We start from the raw sequence: 17,767 nt of genomic DNA on the forward strand, positions 1-17,767 counted from the left end.
GACTGCAGCCAAGACATAAGGTGCTCCATCTTGCACAATTCCAAGAACTGGCCTCAAGGAAATGGGAACCAACCCTGGAACTGAAGATTAACTGAACTTAAAACAATCAAGATGACGCTGATCAGACCACCACATGACCAATTTCATGACTGCGGGAGCTGATTGTGCTGTTCTGCAAGTCGTAGCCCCCTCCCTCTGCCTATACATCCCTGAAACTCCCCTTTCAAAGCTCTTGCCCCCTGATCAACAACCAAGCTGGTGTTTGGACACAAGTCTACCTTCTCCCCAGGTTGCCAGCCTCCTGAATGAAGCAACCTTTCCTTTCCTACCAATACCTGTCTCTCGAGTACTGGCTTTCGAGCCGTGAGCAGCCAAACCTGAGTTCAGTAACATTACTGTTATTTTTTAATGAATTAATTAAAATTCTTAAATTTCTACATTAATTTCTAATATGACAAATACTGACGAATATAAGCAGAACATAAAAGCTCTCTGAGAACTTCGATAATTGTTACATTTTTGTTCATTTCTTTGCTGAAAGAAACATTCCGAAAAGTTTCAGAAACCCTGTATTTAAATGTTGCAGGTGTTATGGTGAAGATGTGTCCCCCGGCCCCAGCTTTCCTATTGGAAGCCCTAACCCCCAATGTGATGGTATTCAGCAATGGGATCTTTGGGAGGTAATCAGGGTTAGATGAGATCATGAAGATGGATCTCTCATGATGGGTTTCACGCCTTTGTAAGAAGAGACAAGTGAGTTTGCTCCTTCTCTCTGCTCACAAAGAAGAGGTCACGTGAGTACACAGCAAGAAGGGAACGGTCTACTAGCCAGGAAGAGAGACCTCACCAGATCCCCACTATGAGAGCACCCTGATTTCAGGCTTCCTGCCTCCAGAACTGTGAGAAAATAAATCTCTGTTGTTTAAGCCACCCGGTCTAGGGTATTTTGTGGGGGGAACGGGGGGTGCGTCCGAGTTCAGCAGTGTAGCATGTAACAGCAAAATGACTGGAAACAATCCAACAGTCCTTTAATAAGAGAACTGGCTGCTAAATTGTGGTACCCCCAAGCCACAGAACACTATGCAGATGGGGGAGGAGAAGACAAGATATTCCATGTACTGACACAGAATGGGAAGATTCAGAACAGTGTATAAAAAGGGAAGGAAAATAAGAACATATCTTAAAATTTTACTTGCATCTAAATCCCCCCCTAATATATTTTAAAATTTTGAGGACTCTCTGTAACTGTTCCCCGTATTGTCACAATGTCAGCAATAGAATATTTTTTTGGTATTGCAGGACAAGTTACTGAATGCAGGACAAATTATACTGGAACAGATGATATCTGAGGAGACACAGTTTTCTGGAGTTTGAGTAGAGTTCATGAAGTTTCTGGGGTGCTTCTGAGCGCAAGAAATTGTGAGGTAGTTTTGTGAGTGCGTAACAGACCTCCATAAACGGCTGCCCCAAACCCAGATTGAGAGAGGGCGTCAGAGATTTAGTCCTTAAGCTTATTAAAAGTATCTTCCTCTCTCGTGAGTCAGTTCTGTATCCCTACGGAGCGCCTAAAAACTGCCCGGTTTCCTGACTGGCAAAAGAAACCTAAAAGCAGGGAAGGGCGCCAAGTTCTCAATCGAGTCGAGGCGCCGTTTGACCCAAGCAGGTACGCGTTTAAAGAAGGAAAAGAAAAATCTTCCTCCTCCCCCTACCGGAGTAACAAACAGGGCATCCTCGGGCTTACCGGGTCTTGACGTTAGCAAGCCACGGAGCCCCGCTAGCAACATCATTAGGCGGAACATTTCGTCACTCCTGTCTTCCAGCGGAGACTTCAACCCTACTGCGTTGGCCGTTCGTGAGCGCCGTTCTCGCGAAGCTGCGGCACCTACCGGAGCGCCCGGTACTCAGCGCCCAGTCCACCAATCGCCTGTAGGGCACGCCTCCCTTTATAGTCGTGCGTCCGGATCCGCAGGAAGTTCTTTTCCCAGCAGTCCGCTCTACCCGATGGCCAGTTATCTGGAGGTCCCCGACCACCCCAGCCCTCTCCGTCGCGGTCATCGTCCCCCACAAACTTTTTGCTTCGTGTGGATGGACCTAAAAGAACTAACATTTATTGTGCGCTGTTTTGTATCAGACACTACTTGGTGAATTTAACACTATGCGCATACGCACGCGCGCGCACACACACACACACACACACGAATTATACATTCATATTTCCTAAAGCTGAGGTCTTTTAATTAAAACAACAACAACAACAAAAATCCAGATAGATTTTAAAACGATTCCAAGAAAGGGAAAAGTGAGTAGATTTTGGTATCTTCGGAAAGTACCTGCTATGGTTTTTTTCCATACCCACTGCCCAAATACACTTTGTAACCAGGCTGTCTACTTTTTTCCAATCAAAAAGGTTCTCCCCAAACCGTTGGCTAAAATTCATGTGATGGCCTGCTCTTGTTCAGTAACTTCTCAGTACAATAAATATTCATTCATTCATGTAATGAATGAAATGGACAAGATTTTTGCCCATAATTACAGTACATATGTTCCAGTAGAAAATTCTGGCCGAATTCCTCAACATAGTATTCAAAAATTTCTAAATTCGGAGCCCAGGCTGCTGCCTCTTTTCTTCTATCCCCAGTGCTATGACTACTTATGACTTCCTGTCTTTCCTGAATGAAAATTGCCTTATTACCTTGGACTGCAATGCCTCTTCCCTCCCAGACTCACCTCCCAGTCTCTACGTATATGCACTATCCTTCAATTCTTTTCAAATCCCCAAGAATGAGTTAATCTCTCACACCAATTAACAGAACGGCAGATACACAAACTAAAAGGTCCCGTGGTAACACAGAAAAGTTCGTTTGGGGAATCACCACATCTAAACTCACAGTTGAGATGTAATTTTATGGATGCATAGGATTTCAACAGGGTAATCTAAGTCTGCAAAAGAATATCATGAGCATAAACACGGCAACAAAAATACAACTGGCCTCTCGGTATCCACGGGGAGATTGATTCCAGGACCCACTGTGGATACCAAAATCCCCAGATGCTCAAGTCCCTATGTTGGCCCTCCGATTTCCGTACCTGCAGATTCAACCAACCATGGATACTGAACTATTTACCACTTGCGGTTGGTTGAATCCACGGATGTGAACCTGCAGATATGGAGTGCCACTGTATTTTTATTGGAAAACAAAAAAGCTTGTAAGTGGATCTGTGCAGTTCAAACCCACGTGGTTCAAGGGTCAACTGTATACACATAGCTTGCATCTCAACAGGAACAACAAATGCTAGACTAACACTTCTTTTAGGGTGTAGTTGAGCCAAAAGCTGGTTTCATCTTGCTTCACAGCATTAGAACCGTTACAGTAAAGGCTTAGACTTGTTAATTAGTGGTAAGTACTTTGAATGGATTTCCAGTTATTTCACTTCTTTGTTATTTCCTTCTCCGCAACCTTTCCTGTTTAAATCTTTTAAAAAGCAGACTTTATGTCATTCTTACTTGTGTATATGGCTCTCTCTATAATGGGAGGCATGTCTCATCCAGAACTTATATATCACAGGACCTAATGATGTACTGTGGTACCTGCAACATGGTAGAGTTTCAGTAAACATTTATAGAATTTAATAAAATCTGATCTGTGCTTAGAAAACCTAGATCATGTTTTACTAGATGGTTAGAGACCCAGGCAGCTGCCTGATAGAAAGGGAAAATGTGATACCTCGAACAAGGTAATAAGCTTGTGAACACAGTCACACAGCAACACCAAAGTTACATACAATTTATCCTTGATTATTAAAACATCTTTAGCAGATGGCAAAGACTACCTTTAATATTTTCAAATTTTTAAGTGGCATCTATGACCAAGAAATTTTACAATTTTTAATAACAATCCAAGATAAATCAAGGACAAACCTAAGTGAAAAGAATATAAAATATGTAAAAATATATATAAAAGCAAAAGAAGTTCAGACTGATCAACAGTCTTTTAGAAAAACTTTCTAAATATTCAAAGATCCAAGGAATTATCTAATTCTGAAAAAAGTTTTAAGTTGCATAGTTAATATATTACCAACTGTGAAATTTCAGTGATATGAATGACAATTGCAAAGCTGTGCAAAAACTGTGGGACTATCTCAGTGACAAACACAAACATTTTTGGTTGTATATTAATTCATTCAGAGATTTAAATTGAAATGAAGAATCTTTATTTGGGACTGTTTACAATTTTTAATAGGTACCTGATTGTTAAAATAATGTACCATCTTCAGAAGACAGATATATGTCTTCTTCAAAACCAATCTGTTTTTCTTTTTAACAAAAAGCCACTGTTCACAATTTGGCAGAAGTCTGGAAAATTAGTATAATGTTTTAATTAATAAGGTTATAAATAGCTGAGTATTTAAGAAATTACTGGGCAACACAAATCAGAATTTCAAGTATTTTATTTATTGTAAATCTTATGTTTGTATATGTATGTATACACAAACCAAAAATTTTTTAAAAACTAAAGAAATTCAGTTAATAAACTTATTAATAAACTTTATTATGAAAAATTACCAAAAAAATTTAGGTGCTTAAATTTTTATCATTCATACCATTTCTTCCACAGTAAAAATTCATTTTTTTATCATAGCTGGGACAATAACTCACAGATACCACTAACTTTTTTGCACTTATCTAAGAAAACTTTTTCTTCCTTCCTTTCTCCAGCCTAATTTCTTTAAAAATATTAGTGTCAACAGAGACATTATCAAGCACACCTTAGTAAATGTAAACATTCTAAATTATATTAATAGCAATCTTTGAAGTTTCAGATTTTGGACTTAAAATTAAAGTGCTTATGAAATTCTCAAGTGGTTTTATGATAGCTCAATTGATTGAAGATATTATAATTGTTCCTGCTTTTTATTACAGCCAAGAATCAACAGCGTATCTGATTAGTTCTATTAAATACTTCGTACCTTAAAGTTTATAATTAATTTAAAATAATGCTATTGTAAAAGGATGCTATGCTTTAACATGATTCATAATAGAAATTCTATTATTAAATTAACTTTTCTAATATTCATTATCCATTGATAGACCCACAGAATCTATTAGCCATAGAATCCACAGAATCATATATCCATAGAATGTTCATTAAAATGGAAGATAATAACTGTGTGTAAGTATACACATACACACTTTTAGTGTGTTTTTGCACTTTTAAATTTATATTATGGTATCTTAATTCTGTATTTTGTGCATTCTTCTGAAGACAGAGTATTCCTTTATTCATGTAGTGAATGAGATACACAAAATTCTAGTGTGTGATGATTATTAGTCTGTGCAAGATTAAAAATATTAGATATTAATTGACAGCTAATTAGTTTTCACAGGTATTAGATTATTACATGTTCAATCAGAAACTACATTAATGATAACTAAGGTCAAAATTCAGAATTACATTTAAGCACATAATGACAAAACTTAAACCAATACAGTTAATTTGAAAATCACTACAGTAACATGTTCAAATAACATAATCCATGTCACGTGCATTAACCTCACAGATGACCGAATAAAATGTATTCAGTAATGGAAATGAAAATGTATTCTAAATTCCCTGGCTTTACTGCATTTCTTCTGTTTCTCATTTCCCACTACTCAAGTTCTGTTTTTCTGTATTAACAAAGTTTGTTTGGTGGTATTTTGTTTTCATTCATAATTGCAGCAGGAAGAAAGGTTTTTCAAGAAAATATCAGGAAAAAAAAAGTATTAGCTCAGTTCCCTGAAGATGTCTGCAAAATGAAAGGTTAAAAAAAAAAAAAAACAATCAAGTGAGGGAACTATATAACGGAGGTGGAGGAGCAGGACGAGCAGGAATTAAATTTCCCTGAGATGATACTTTCGGTTGTGGTGGAGGCGGCCTGTGAGGGGGAAGAAAGACAGTTAATCGTATGTTTCAACCATATGAAATAATTCTACCTTCATTACAAGCCCAACATAACACCATTCTTGACATCACTGACAATTCTTAAGGGTACCTTATATTCTGAGATCATTATGAATCGGATATGTAATGGTTAAAAGTCTCCAATCGGAGTCTAAAATGGAGTAACCACCTTAAAGTCATGCTAGTATATAACCAATAATGTACAAAGGTGCTGGTGTATATGTGTTTAAAAAGGACAGTACATGAGGGGCTTCCCTGGTGGCGCAGTGGTTGAGAGTCTGCCTGCCGATGCAGGGGACGCGGGTTCATGCCCCGGTCCGGGAATATCCCACATGCCGCGGAGCGGCTGGGCCCGTGAGCCATGGCCGCTGAGCCTGCGCGTCCGGAGCCTGTGCTCCACAACGAGAGAGGCCACAACAGTGAGAGGCCCGCGTACCGCAAAAAAAAAAAAAAAGGACAGTACATGAAATAGAAAAGACAAATTGTAAAAGACAACTGAAGATACTATGTGAATTACCTCTTGTACTGTTAGGATTTAAGGGGAGCAAATCACAACTAAGTATAAACCTTACATACATACATAGAACTGAAATTCCAGCTCTCTCAAATATAATTTCCACTTCGAGAATTAAACCTGCTATGACTTCTATACCAGTCCTTCTCAGTTCTCATGCTTTAACCTGTGGATACTCTTCCCTAACTTCTTCATCCAATTCTAGTATACCTCTATTCCAATAACATACTAGAACTTTGCATGGTGAGTATGTGTCTCACTATTTATATAATCTGCTCCTGAGGTTCAGGTGGATTTCAGTACACTCTCACTGCATAATAAAGTTTATACTTGAGGATACTACTCAGTGTGCAATTCAACTGTAATTTGAAGGACTTTCGCGGGGTGGGAGGGGTGAGATGTATTTTATGTGATGCAAAATGTTATAATAAATTTTCTCCTTTCTTGCTGATGTTACACCCATCCACTGAGTCTTTTATTTTTCTTGTGGTTTTCAGTTCTAGAATTTCCATTTAATTCTTTTTTTAGGTTTTTAAGTCCAGCACATCTAGTTTTGTGCTGAAATTCTCAATCTTGACTATTAATTCGGTGATGTAATTGTCATAGTTACTTTAAAGTCCATCTCTGATATTAATTGCATACCCTCTGAGTCTGCTTTTCTTGGTTTTAGTCACATTTTCTTTTCTTATATGTCTAACTTTTTAAACTGGGGGCCAAACATTAAAAAAATAATAATAAAACTGCAGGAAATAAGTTGAGGGTCTGATTCACCCTTACCCCGGGGTCCCAACACAAAGACTGGGATATTTGCCAGGGTACCACCTCCTTGACAGGGCTCCAGTCTTTGTCCCCTCATCCCTATGAGTTTGTTGAAAGCTCTCCTCAGCTTCCTATCCTCTCACGTTCAGAATAGGTAGATATTTACAGTCTAGGATGAAAAATGGTCCCAAAAGCTGAGATTATCTCTGGACTGCCTTCCTCTCCTGGACCATAGTCCCATAATCTCTCATTTCCTTGGTAGTTTTCTGATGCCTTGAAATACATATTTTCTTATATTGTCTAGCTTTTTTCTAGCTGTTCCTAATAAGAAGGCTGGTCCAGCCTATCTGATTTCCCATTGCTGGTTATTTTAAAGGTCGTTGCTTCTGAATCTTACAGACACCAAAGGCTACAGCAGCTGTTGAATGTCTCGTTTGGGCTTCTTTAAAATTTCATTCCAACACTGCATTAATATGACAAAACTTATATAAAAGCTCTTAAAAGTTTTTCTGCAAATTGTGTTCTATCTAAACTGTTAGCAACAAATACCTTGTCCTAAATTAAATTAAAAATACAAGAGAACTATTTAGACATTAACCCTGGGTTTTATTCTGGTCAAGTAATCTAAGCAAATTCACTTCAGACCTTGATGGGAATTGCTGAGGCTGCTTGGCTGCATAAGTTGGTACTGGAAATCTGTTTGCATATATAGGCTAAAAAGGAAAAAAAAAGTTATTACCACAGTGCACTCATAAATATATTTTCTATAAAGTTTATTTTCCATAAAAAAGTAATCAATCTATTTAAAAATCTATGAATAGATGACTATTAATGTTGACATTTTAAAATACTTCGCTTATTCAACATGTCTTTGCTACTGAGTGTAGAATATTTAATTTTTAAGATTGTATATATTTTTAATAGATCTTTATTGGCGTATAATTGCTTCACAATACCGTGTTAGTTTCTGTTGCACAACAAAGCGAATCAGCCATATGCACACCTATGTCCCCACATCCCCTCCCTCTTGCGTGTCCCTCCCACCCTCCCTATCCCACCCCTCTAGGTCATCGCAAAGCACCGAGCTGATCTCCCTGTGCTATGCTGCTGCTTCCCACCAGCCAACTATTTTACATTCGGTAGTGTATATATGTCGATGCTACTCTCGCTTTGCCCCAGCTTCGCTCTCCCACGCCATGTCATCAAGTCCATTCTCTATGTCTACCTCTTTATTCCTGCCCTGCAACTAGGTTCATCAGTACCTTTTTTTTTTCTTTTAGATTCCATATATATGCGTTAGCATATGGTATTTGTTTTCTCTTTCTGACTTACATCACTCTATGACAGACTATAGGTCCATCCACCTCACTACAAATAACTCAATTTCGTTTCTTTTTCTGGCTAAGTAATATTCTGTTGTATATCATGTGCCACATCTTCTTTATCCATTCATCTGTTGATGGACATTTAGGTTGGTTCCATGTCCTAGCTATTGTAAATAGTGCTGCAATGAACATTGTGGTACATGACTCTTTTTGAATTATGGTTTTCTCAGGGTATATGCCCAGCAGTGGGATTGCTGGGTCATATGGTAGTTCTATTTTTAGTTTTTTAAGGAACCTCCATACTGTTTTCCATAGTGGTTGTATCAATTTACATTCCCACTAACAGTGTAGGAGGGTTCCGTTTTCACCACACCTTTCCTTCTACTGACTTTGGGTTTTCTTTGTTCTTCTTTCCCTAGATGTTTTAAAAGTGTATTGCTTATTTGAGATTTTTCTTGTTTCTTGGGGTGAGATTGAATTGCTATAAACTTCCCTCTTAGAACTGCTTTTGCTGCATCCCATAGATTTTGGGTCGTCATGTTTTCATTGTCATTTGTTTCTGTGTATTTTTTTTATTTCTTCTTTGATTTCTTCATGATCTCTTGGTTCCTTAGTAACGTATTGTTTAGCCTCCACGTATTTGTGTTTTTTACAGTTTTTTTCCTATAACTGATTTCCAATCTCATAGTGTTGTGGTCAGAAAAGATGCTTGATATGATTTCAATTTTCTTAAATTTTCTGAGGCTTCTTTGTGACCCAGGATGTGATCTATCCTGTAGAATGTTCCATGTGCACTTGGGAAGAAACTGTATTCTACCACTTTTGGGTGGAATGTCCTAAAAATATCAATTAAATCTATTCGGTCTATTGTGTCATTTAAAGCTTGTGTTTCCTTATTTATTTTCTGTTTGGATGATCTGTCTATTGGTGTAAGTGGGGTGTTAAAGTCCCCTACTATTATTGTATTACTATCGATTTCTCCTTTCATGGTTGTTAGCATTTGCCTTATGTATTGAGGTGCTTCTATTTGGGTGCATAAACATTTATAATTGTTGTGTCTTATTCTTGGATTGATCTCTTGATCATTATGTAGTGTCCCTCCTTATCTCTTGTAACAGTCTTTATTTTAAAGTCTATTTTATCTGATATGAGTATTGCTACTCCAGCTTTCTTTTGATTTCCATTTGCATGGAATACTGTTTTCCATCCCCTCACTTTCGGTCTGTATGTGTCCCTAGGTCTGAAGTGGGTTTCTTGTAGACAGCATATATACAGGTCTTGTTTTTGTATCCATTCAGCCAGTCTGTGTCTTTTGGTTGGGGCATTTAATCCATTTACATTCAAGGTTATTATTGATATGTATGTTCCTATTGCCATTTTCTTAATTGTTTTCGGGGTTTTTTTTGGTGGGTCTTTTTCTTCTCTTGTGTTTCCCGCTTAGAGAAGTTTCTTTAGCATTTGTTGTAAAGCTGGTTTCGTGGTGCTGAATTCTCTTAGCTTTTGCTTGTCTGAAAAGCTTTTGACTTCATTGAATCTGAATGAGATCCTTGCTGGGTAGAGTAGTCTTGGTTGTAGCTTTTTCTCTTTCATCACTTTAAGTATATCCTGCCACTCTCTTCTGGCCTGCACTTTCCACTGAAAAATCAGCTGATAACCTTATGGGGATTCCTTTGTATGTTATTTTTTGTTTTTCCTTGCTGCTTTTAATGTTTTTTCTTTGAATTTAATTTTTGTTAGTTTGATTAATATGTGTCTTGGTGTATTTTTCCTAGGGTTTATCCTGTATGGGACTCTCTGTGCTTCCTGGACTTGGGTGACTATTTCCTTTCCCATGTTAGGGAAGTTTTCCACTATAATCTCTTCAAATATTTTCTCAGACCCTTTCTTTTCTCTTCTTCTGGAGCCCCTATAATTCGAATGTTGGTGTGTTTAGTGTTGTCCCAGAGGTCTCTGAGATTGTCTTCAATTCTTTTCATTCTTTTTTCTTTATTCTGCTCCAGGGCAGTATTTCCTCCATTTTGTCTTCCAGTTCACTTATTCATTCTTCTGCCTCAGTTATTCTGTTATTGATTCCTTCTAATGTATTTTTCATTTCAGATATTGTGCTGTTCATCTCTGTTTGTTCTGTACTTCTTCTAGGTCCTTGTTAAACATTTCTTGTATTACCTCAATCCGTGCTTCCATTCTGTTTCTGAGATTCTGGATCATCTTTACTCATTACTCTTAATTCTTTTTCAGGTAGATTACTTATTTCCTCCTCATTTATTTGGTCTTGTAGGTTTTTACCTTGCTCCTTCATCTATGACATATTTTTTTGCTGTCTCTCTTTTTTTTTATGAGTGGGATTGTGTTCCTGTTTTATTGGTTGTTTGGCCTGAGGCTCCCAACACTGGAGTCTGTAGGCTATTGGATAGAGCTGGGTCTTAGTGATGAGATGAGGAACTCTGTGAGACCTCACTCCAGTGAATATTCCCTGGGGTCTGAGGTTCCCGTTAGTCCAGTGGTGCAGACTCAGAGCTCCCACCGCAGGAGCTTCTGCCCAACCCCAGGCTTGCAAACCAGGATCCCTCAAGCCACATGGGGTGGAAAAAAAGAGAAAAAGAACAATAACAAAGCAAAAAATAAAATTAGGCTAGGAAACTAACAGTTATATTAGAAAGAATGTAAAAATAAAAATATAGATGAATCAACAACCAGAAGGTACATCAGTATCACAATAGTAAAAAAGAGGAGGAGGGAAAAGGAAAAAAAAGAAAAAGAAAAAAGGGGCGGGGGGAAGGCCTTGGCTGTGGAGAGCAGGGCCTAAGCAAGGGTGAGATTTGAGTGGTGGACAGGGCCTATGCTTAGCACCCACAGGGCTGTAAAAGATGGGGGGTAAGGGGGTGGGGCTTAGGCTCAATGGAACAGAAGGGGCCCAGGTGTGCCCCCCACCCCTGGTCTCAGAGGGCAGGGGACCTCACCTGGGAGCCCAGCAGGCTTTCTGGGCTCGTGTCGGCAGGGCAAACGCCCTCCCCTCCTCTCCTTTTCCTCTGGTCTGGGGTCTGGGAGGGCCCCTCCCACCTGCTTCTCCTGATCTCCCTGGCCTACCCTCTTATGTCCCCAGAACCAATGTGGCCGGGGAGGGAAGGGGGGGCCTTGGAGGGCATGGGACCAGCCTGGGAGCTCAGCAGGCTCCCTGGGCCCTCGTCAAAATTATATTTTTTTAAATTCAAAAATAATGAAGTATTATCTTGGCCCTAATCAACTCCATTAGTTAAAAGGTAACATATTTCCTATGTCCATGTATTTTAAATAAAATCTTCCAAAAATGTATTGCCAAACCTATACAGTACCTAACTGGTACTGTAAATACCACTAATTTACAACCCTTGATTTTGATGTGGAAAACAGGGAACTTCTGTGCACTGCTGATGCAAATGTATAATAAACTGGTACAGCCACCATGGAAAACAGTATGGAGGTTCCTCAAAAAATTAAAAACACAACTACCATATGATCCAGCAATTCTATTTCTTGGTGTTTATCCAAAGAAAATGAGAACACTAACTTGTAAAAATATCTGCAGCCCCATGTTCATTGCAACATTATTTATAACAGCCAACATGTGGAAGAGCCTAAGTGTCCATCTGTGGCGCATACATATATATATAAGAATATTATTCAGCCACCAAACAAAAGGAAATCTTGCCATTTGTGACAACATGGATGGACTAGAGGGCATTCAGGCTAAGTGAAATAAGTCAGACAGGAAAAGACAAATACTGTATGATCTCACTTATATGTGGAATCTAAAAACAAACAAACCAAAAAATACCAAACTCTTAGATACAGAGAACAGATTGCAGAATGACATAGGCAGGAGAGGGAGATGGGTGAAAACAGATGAAGGTGGTCAGAAGGTACTAGTTTCCAGTCATAAGATGAATAAGTCCTGGGGATATAATGTACAGCATGGTGACTGTAGTTAATAACACTGCATTGCATATTTGAAAGCTGCTAAGAGAGCAAACTTTAAAAATTCTCATCACAAGAAAAAAAATTTGTAACTATGTGTGGTGATGGATGTTAACTAGACTTATTGTGGTGCTCATTTCATACCATACACAAATATTGAATCATGTTGTATACCTGAAACTTATATGTTATGTCTATTATATCTCAATTTTTTTTTTTTTTTAGATCTTGTTATGTATATCCCTTGAGGGGGAACCAGGACCCTGCCCCAAGGCCGCACTATTTTTTTAATAAATTTATTTATTTAATTTATGTATTATTTTTGGCTGTGTTGGATCTTCATCGCTGTGCGTGGGCTTTCTCTAGTTGCAGCAAGTGGGGCTTCTCCTGTTGCGAAGCACAGGGTCTAGGTGTGCAGGCTTCAGTAGTTGTGGCATGCGTGCTCAGTAGTTGTGGCACACAGGCTTAGTTGCTGCGAGGCATGTGGGATCTTCCCGGACCAGGGCTCGAACCCGTGTCCCCTGCATTGGCAGGCGGATTCTTAACCACTAGACCACTAGGGAAGCCCATATCTCAATTTTTTAAAACGTAGAATAGTCGTTGCTAGGGTGTGGGGGATGGGGACTTATTGCTTCATGGGTACAGAGTTTCTGTTCGGGGTAATGAAAAAGTTTTAGAAATAGGTAGCAGCGATGATTGCACAACATTGTGAATGTAATTAATGCCACTGAATTGTATACTTAAAAATGGTCAAAATGGCAACCTTTATGGCATGTATATTTTACCACAATAAAAAAGGAAAAAAATATGTCAAAGACGAAAAAGAACACATATATAATTTCTAACTTGGATATGTAGGGACTGTGTGATCATCCTATACATGTAGTGATATGGAAAAATCTCTGAGATATATGGTTAAGGGGGAAAAAGGGCATAACAAGTTTTGTTTCTTTTTTATAAAGGAAAAGGGAGAAGAACTGGGAGATTCCATATGTATCCTTCCATATTAGAAGGATATCTAATCATCTTACCTCCACATAACTGGAAAGACTTTAAAAGTCTGACAGTACCAAGTGTTGGCAAAGATGTAGTTTGACAGGAATGCTCATACACCACTGACAGTACAACACCCAATGGTGTAACCTTTTTGGAAAACAATTTGGCATTTTCCAGTAAATATTCACATACCTTTCAACCCAGCAATTTAATTCCTGTATGCCCCTAGATCAGAGCTCTCTAACAAAATTTTCTACAATGATGGAAACAATCTATGTCTGTGGTGTCCCTACAATAGTGGCCACATATGATCTATCGAGCGTTTAAAATGTCAATGAGGAATGGAATTCTTAATTTTATTTAATTTAAAATGAAATTTAAATAGCCACATGTGGATAGTAACCACTGTACTAGTACAGTCCTAGAACTCACAGATGTGCATGAGAAACATATAGAATGTTTACCTTAGCTTTGTTCATAGTAATGAACAATTGGAAACTAGTAATAGAAAAATGGATTTTTAAACTGTGTGGTATTTATGTAACATAATATCAATAGTGAAAATGAATGCATTAGAGCTACACGTATTGCTAGGGACAAATCACAAAGCAATGTTAAAGGAAAAAGCAAGTTGTAGATATATGTGTAAGATAGCAAGCAAAACATATAATGTTTAAAAGCAGATAAAGTAATATTATATATTTCTTAGGGATATATGCATATTAGAAAAAGTATATCATTATCCCAGTATTCCCTAACACACTCCCAAGGACAGTGATTACTGGTCCCACTGCTGAGACAACTAGGCCTATTATTCCAGGAGCTCAGCACCAGATCTTCAGTAACATGCCCTGGGGAAGCCAGGCATTAAAAACAGAAGGATAGCAGACATAGGAGAAAACAGTGACAGAATAAATCCCACGTCATTTCCCAAGCTTGGTTTCAAGGCAAGACATTCTCAATGACTAGATGTTTTCTCCCATCTCCTCTGAGCCACGGACCCTGCTGGTATTCCATTAACTAACCCAGAGACTACCTATAGACCACACTCCTAAATTCTTTGGAAATTATCTATGTTTATTCCTATATGATGTAACAATTTTTTTAATCTTTAAAACTTTGATATCATAATATAGTAAAGAAAAAGAATTTTTCATTTAAACTTACAACTTCTCTGGGAGGAGCCACTGAAGAAGCATGTCCAGGAACACTCACTGGCTGTCTAGAAACTTTTGCTTGATTTTTGCCATCTGACCTGAAAGATACAATTACTTTTGAGCTAAATTAAGATTAAAACATTTCTACATGATATATTACATAGACCTTGCATTTTCCCAAGTACAGAACAATGTTGTTGGTAGTGGTGGTGATGATGATCATGAAGACAACTAAAATTTTTACGGCATTTTTATTAGCTTTCACCCAGTTTTAATCCTTAGAGTACTAGAAAGTTTTATTAACCTCATTTTACAATTAAACTGAAATTCTAAGAAATTATGTAGTTTGGTCAATTGGGCCAGTGTTCTCCAACTTCTCTCCTCAAGTCTTCCTGAGATCAGAGAGGAGTAAAAGCATATTCCTAGGTTTGAAGTAGTCACTCTGAATATTAGGAAGACCAAGAGGAGCAAACAAGCTGGCTGGAAAGATGTCAGCTAAGATTTAGACATGCTGAAATGACAGTAAGTCAGCTAGGTAGAAGTGTATAGGAGATAGCTATTGCTATGGAACTAAAATTTCAGAGATGCAGACTGGGGAATTATCTATAGGGATTGGTCAGTCTGAAGTTAAGAAAAAGGGTAGAAACATAAATCTGGGGAAGTCCCTGGCAGTCCAGTGGTTAGGACTTGGCGCTTCTACTGCTGTGGCCTGGGTTCAACCCCTATTCAGGGAACTAAGATCCCGCCAAGCCAAGTGCTTGGCCAAGTGCAGTGTGGCCAAAGAAAAGGGTGGGCGAGGGTGCTACACCTCAATAAATTATATTTTTTAAAAAAAGAAATATAAATCTGTTTTAGAATACATTAAGAAAAATAAAGCTAACATCAGGATACTCTAGGAAAACATTATACAGTAAGTGAGGTAAGTTAGAAATAGGGCAATGAAGTAAAGTGAGCAATCGAGGCAAGATTTGAACATTTTGGACCATTATCATAAGAAAGATTAGTTATTAAGTAATTACATTGTGCTATGGGTTTTATTTGTTAGTATTTCCTCATTTAATCCTCACATCAACCCGAAGAGATAGGCAATATCATTATTCCCATTTTAAAGGAAGTAAACCAATGCTCAGGAACTTTTTTTATTATTCCAGTTCATAATTCTAGCAAATGACAAACTGGAACTTGAACTTAGATCTGACTACAAGGCCCACGCTAATATATGCTACATTCCAATGCCAACATGTTAGAAGTGATCGCTGAGAGACAGTTGTATAAGAGTCCAACACACAGACTAGAAATATCAGCTGTCTGAATTATGACAGCCCTTTCTTCCATCAAAGCTTATTTCTTAAAAGCTGATGATTCACAAAATCTGTTTTCAAAACAGACTTGAAGAACTCTTTTCCTATGAGAACTGATACTTGAAATAGACATGGATGAAAATTTTTTAACGAAGCCCAAATCAGAAGTTGTAGTCCAATTACTCCACTATCAGAAATCAGAGTCAAGTAAAATGAATCCTAGCAGCCATTTTCAGTAGCATACAGGCTGGTCACCATAATCCTTTCCCCTCACCATTATAATAGGTGGCTGAGTCACCACTGCCCTTTAACTCCTGCTAATCATGTCAAAAGAATGGAGAGATAACTTAGAACCCTAGTTTTAAACCAGCTTCTATGATATGACTATCATCATTAATAATTATTATACTTTAAAATTTTTAATATGAATTTAAAAGAAAAACAGTCTAAGTACTCATATGTTTGTGATCTCTTCCTTCTGCAGTAGCTTTTCTGTAGCTGGTCTCTCTTAATGAAGACAAAAGCAGCCAATGCAGTAAGAGGAACAATGACGAAGAAGAACACCAGAAGTCCGTCCCTCAAGGCGGTATTCTTTTCTACAGAGAAGGATTTTACATTAATGATCATTAAATTAGAAGTTAACTCATATTAACTAGAACATACTAGGTGATGATACGTTTTACATTAATTTTCACATTGTTCAAAAGTCACACTGATATAAACTGAAATATATTGAGAAGTCTTGTTCACTCCTCATGCTTACCCACTTCATTTTTGCCTCCCTGAAGATAACTACTTTTATTAATTTCTTATATAATCTTACAGTATTTCTTCATGTAAATATAAGCAAGAACAAAATATGTTCTATTGTTAACCCTTTCTTACACAAAAGGTAGCATGGCATAAATGCTATTCCACACATTACTTTTATCACTTAGCTAAACTACATATCTTCCCAAACTATACATACAGCACCACCTCATTTTCTATACAGCTATACAAAACTCCATTGCAAGGATGTCCCGTAGTTTATTCAGTCAGTAAGTACCCTACTAATACTTTTATTTTTCCAATCTTCGCTGTTACAAAAAAAAAATGTTACAATGAATAACCTTGTATATATGTCATATCATTTTGGTGCAGGTATATCTGTAGAATAATTTCCCAAAAGTAGAATTGCTGTATCAGAAGGTGAATGCATTCATCATTTTTTTTAAGGCACTATAAACCTGTCTACCACAGTGATGGTTACAAGTTAGCATGTCATATATTCAGACTATAATTCAAAAAGGTACATGCTCCCCTATATTCATAACAGCACTATTCACAATACCCAAGACATGGAAACAACCTAAATGTCCATCGACAGATGAATGGATAAAGAAGATGTGGTACATATATATATAATGGAATACTACTCAGCCATAAAAAAGAATGAAATAATGCCATTTACAGCCACATGGATGGACCTAGAGATTACCCTACCAATTAAAGTAAGTCAGATAGAGAAAGACAAATACCATATGGTATCACTTATATGCAGAATCTAAAATATGACACAAATGAACTTACCTACAAAACAGAAACAGACTCACAGACATAGAGAACAGACTTGTAGTTGCCAAGAGGAATGAGGGGAGGGAGAGGGATGGATTGGGAGTTTGGGATTAGCAGATGCAAACTATTTTATATAGAATGGATAAACAACAAGGTCCTACTACTATATAGCACAGGAAACTATATTCAATATCCTGTGATCAACATAATGGAAAAGAACATGGAAAAGAATGTATATACATGTATCACTGAATCACTTTGC

General features: G+C 37.7%; 2 protein-coding genes across 11 annotated transcripts in view; both read right to left on the reverse strand.

The window, feature by feature from the left end:
* Positions 1-1,953, reverse strand: part of ADAM32 (ADAM metallopeptidase domain 32) — a 168,674-nt gene extending 166,721 nt beyond the window's left edge. For 9 of the 10 annotated variants that reach the window (XR_013825545.1, XM_079909326.1, XM_079909318.1 and 6 more), the window contains exon 1: positions 1,742-1,953. Coding sequence is in view for 7 of the 10 variants with exons in the window: in XM_079909326.1 (XP_079765452.1) it covers positions 1,742-1,799 (58 nt within the window). In the remaining 3 variants the exon portion in view is untranslated. The remainder of the gene's footprint in view (positions 1-1,741) is intronic. The other variant, XM_079909323.1, reaches the window with a different exon arrangement.
* Positions 1,954-4,069: 2,116 nt separating this feature from the next.
* The window catches only part of ADAM9 (ADAM metallopeptidase domain 9), a 102,974-nt gene continuing 89,276 nt past the window's right edge, over positions 4,070-17,767 (reverse strand). The window contains exons 19-22 of the mRNA XM_079909269.1: positions 16,403-16,544; positions 14,658-14,745; positions 7,861-7,928; positions 4,070-5,916 (exon numbers count right to left, since the gene is read on the reverse strand). Of these exons, the coding sequence (XP_079765395.1) occupies positions 5,823-5,916; positions 7,861-7,928; positions 14,658-14,745; positions 16,403-16,544 (392 nt within the window). The 3' untranslated portion in view covers positions 4,070-5,822. The remainder of the gene's footprint in view (positions 5,917-7,860; positions 7,929-14,657; positions 14,746-16,402; positions 16,545-17,767) is intronic.

This window comes from Stenella coeruleoalba (genome assembly GCF_951394435.1).
Source record: "Stenella coeruleoalba genome assembly, chromosome: 21".
Lineage (NCBI taxonomy): Eukaryota > Metazoa > Chordata > Mammalia > Artiodactyla > Delphinidae > Stenella > Stenella coeruleoalba.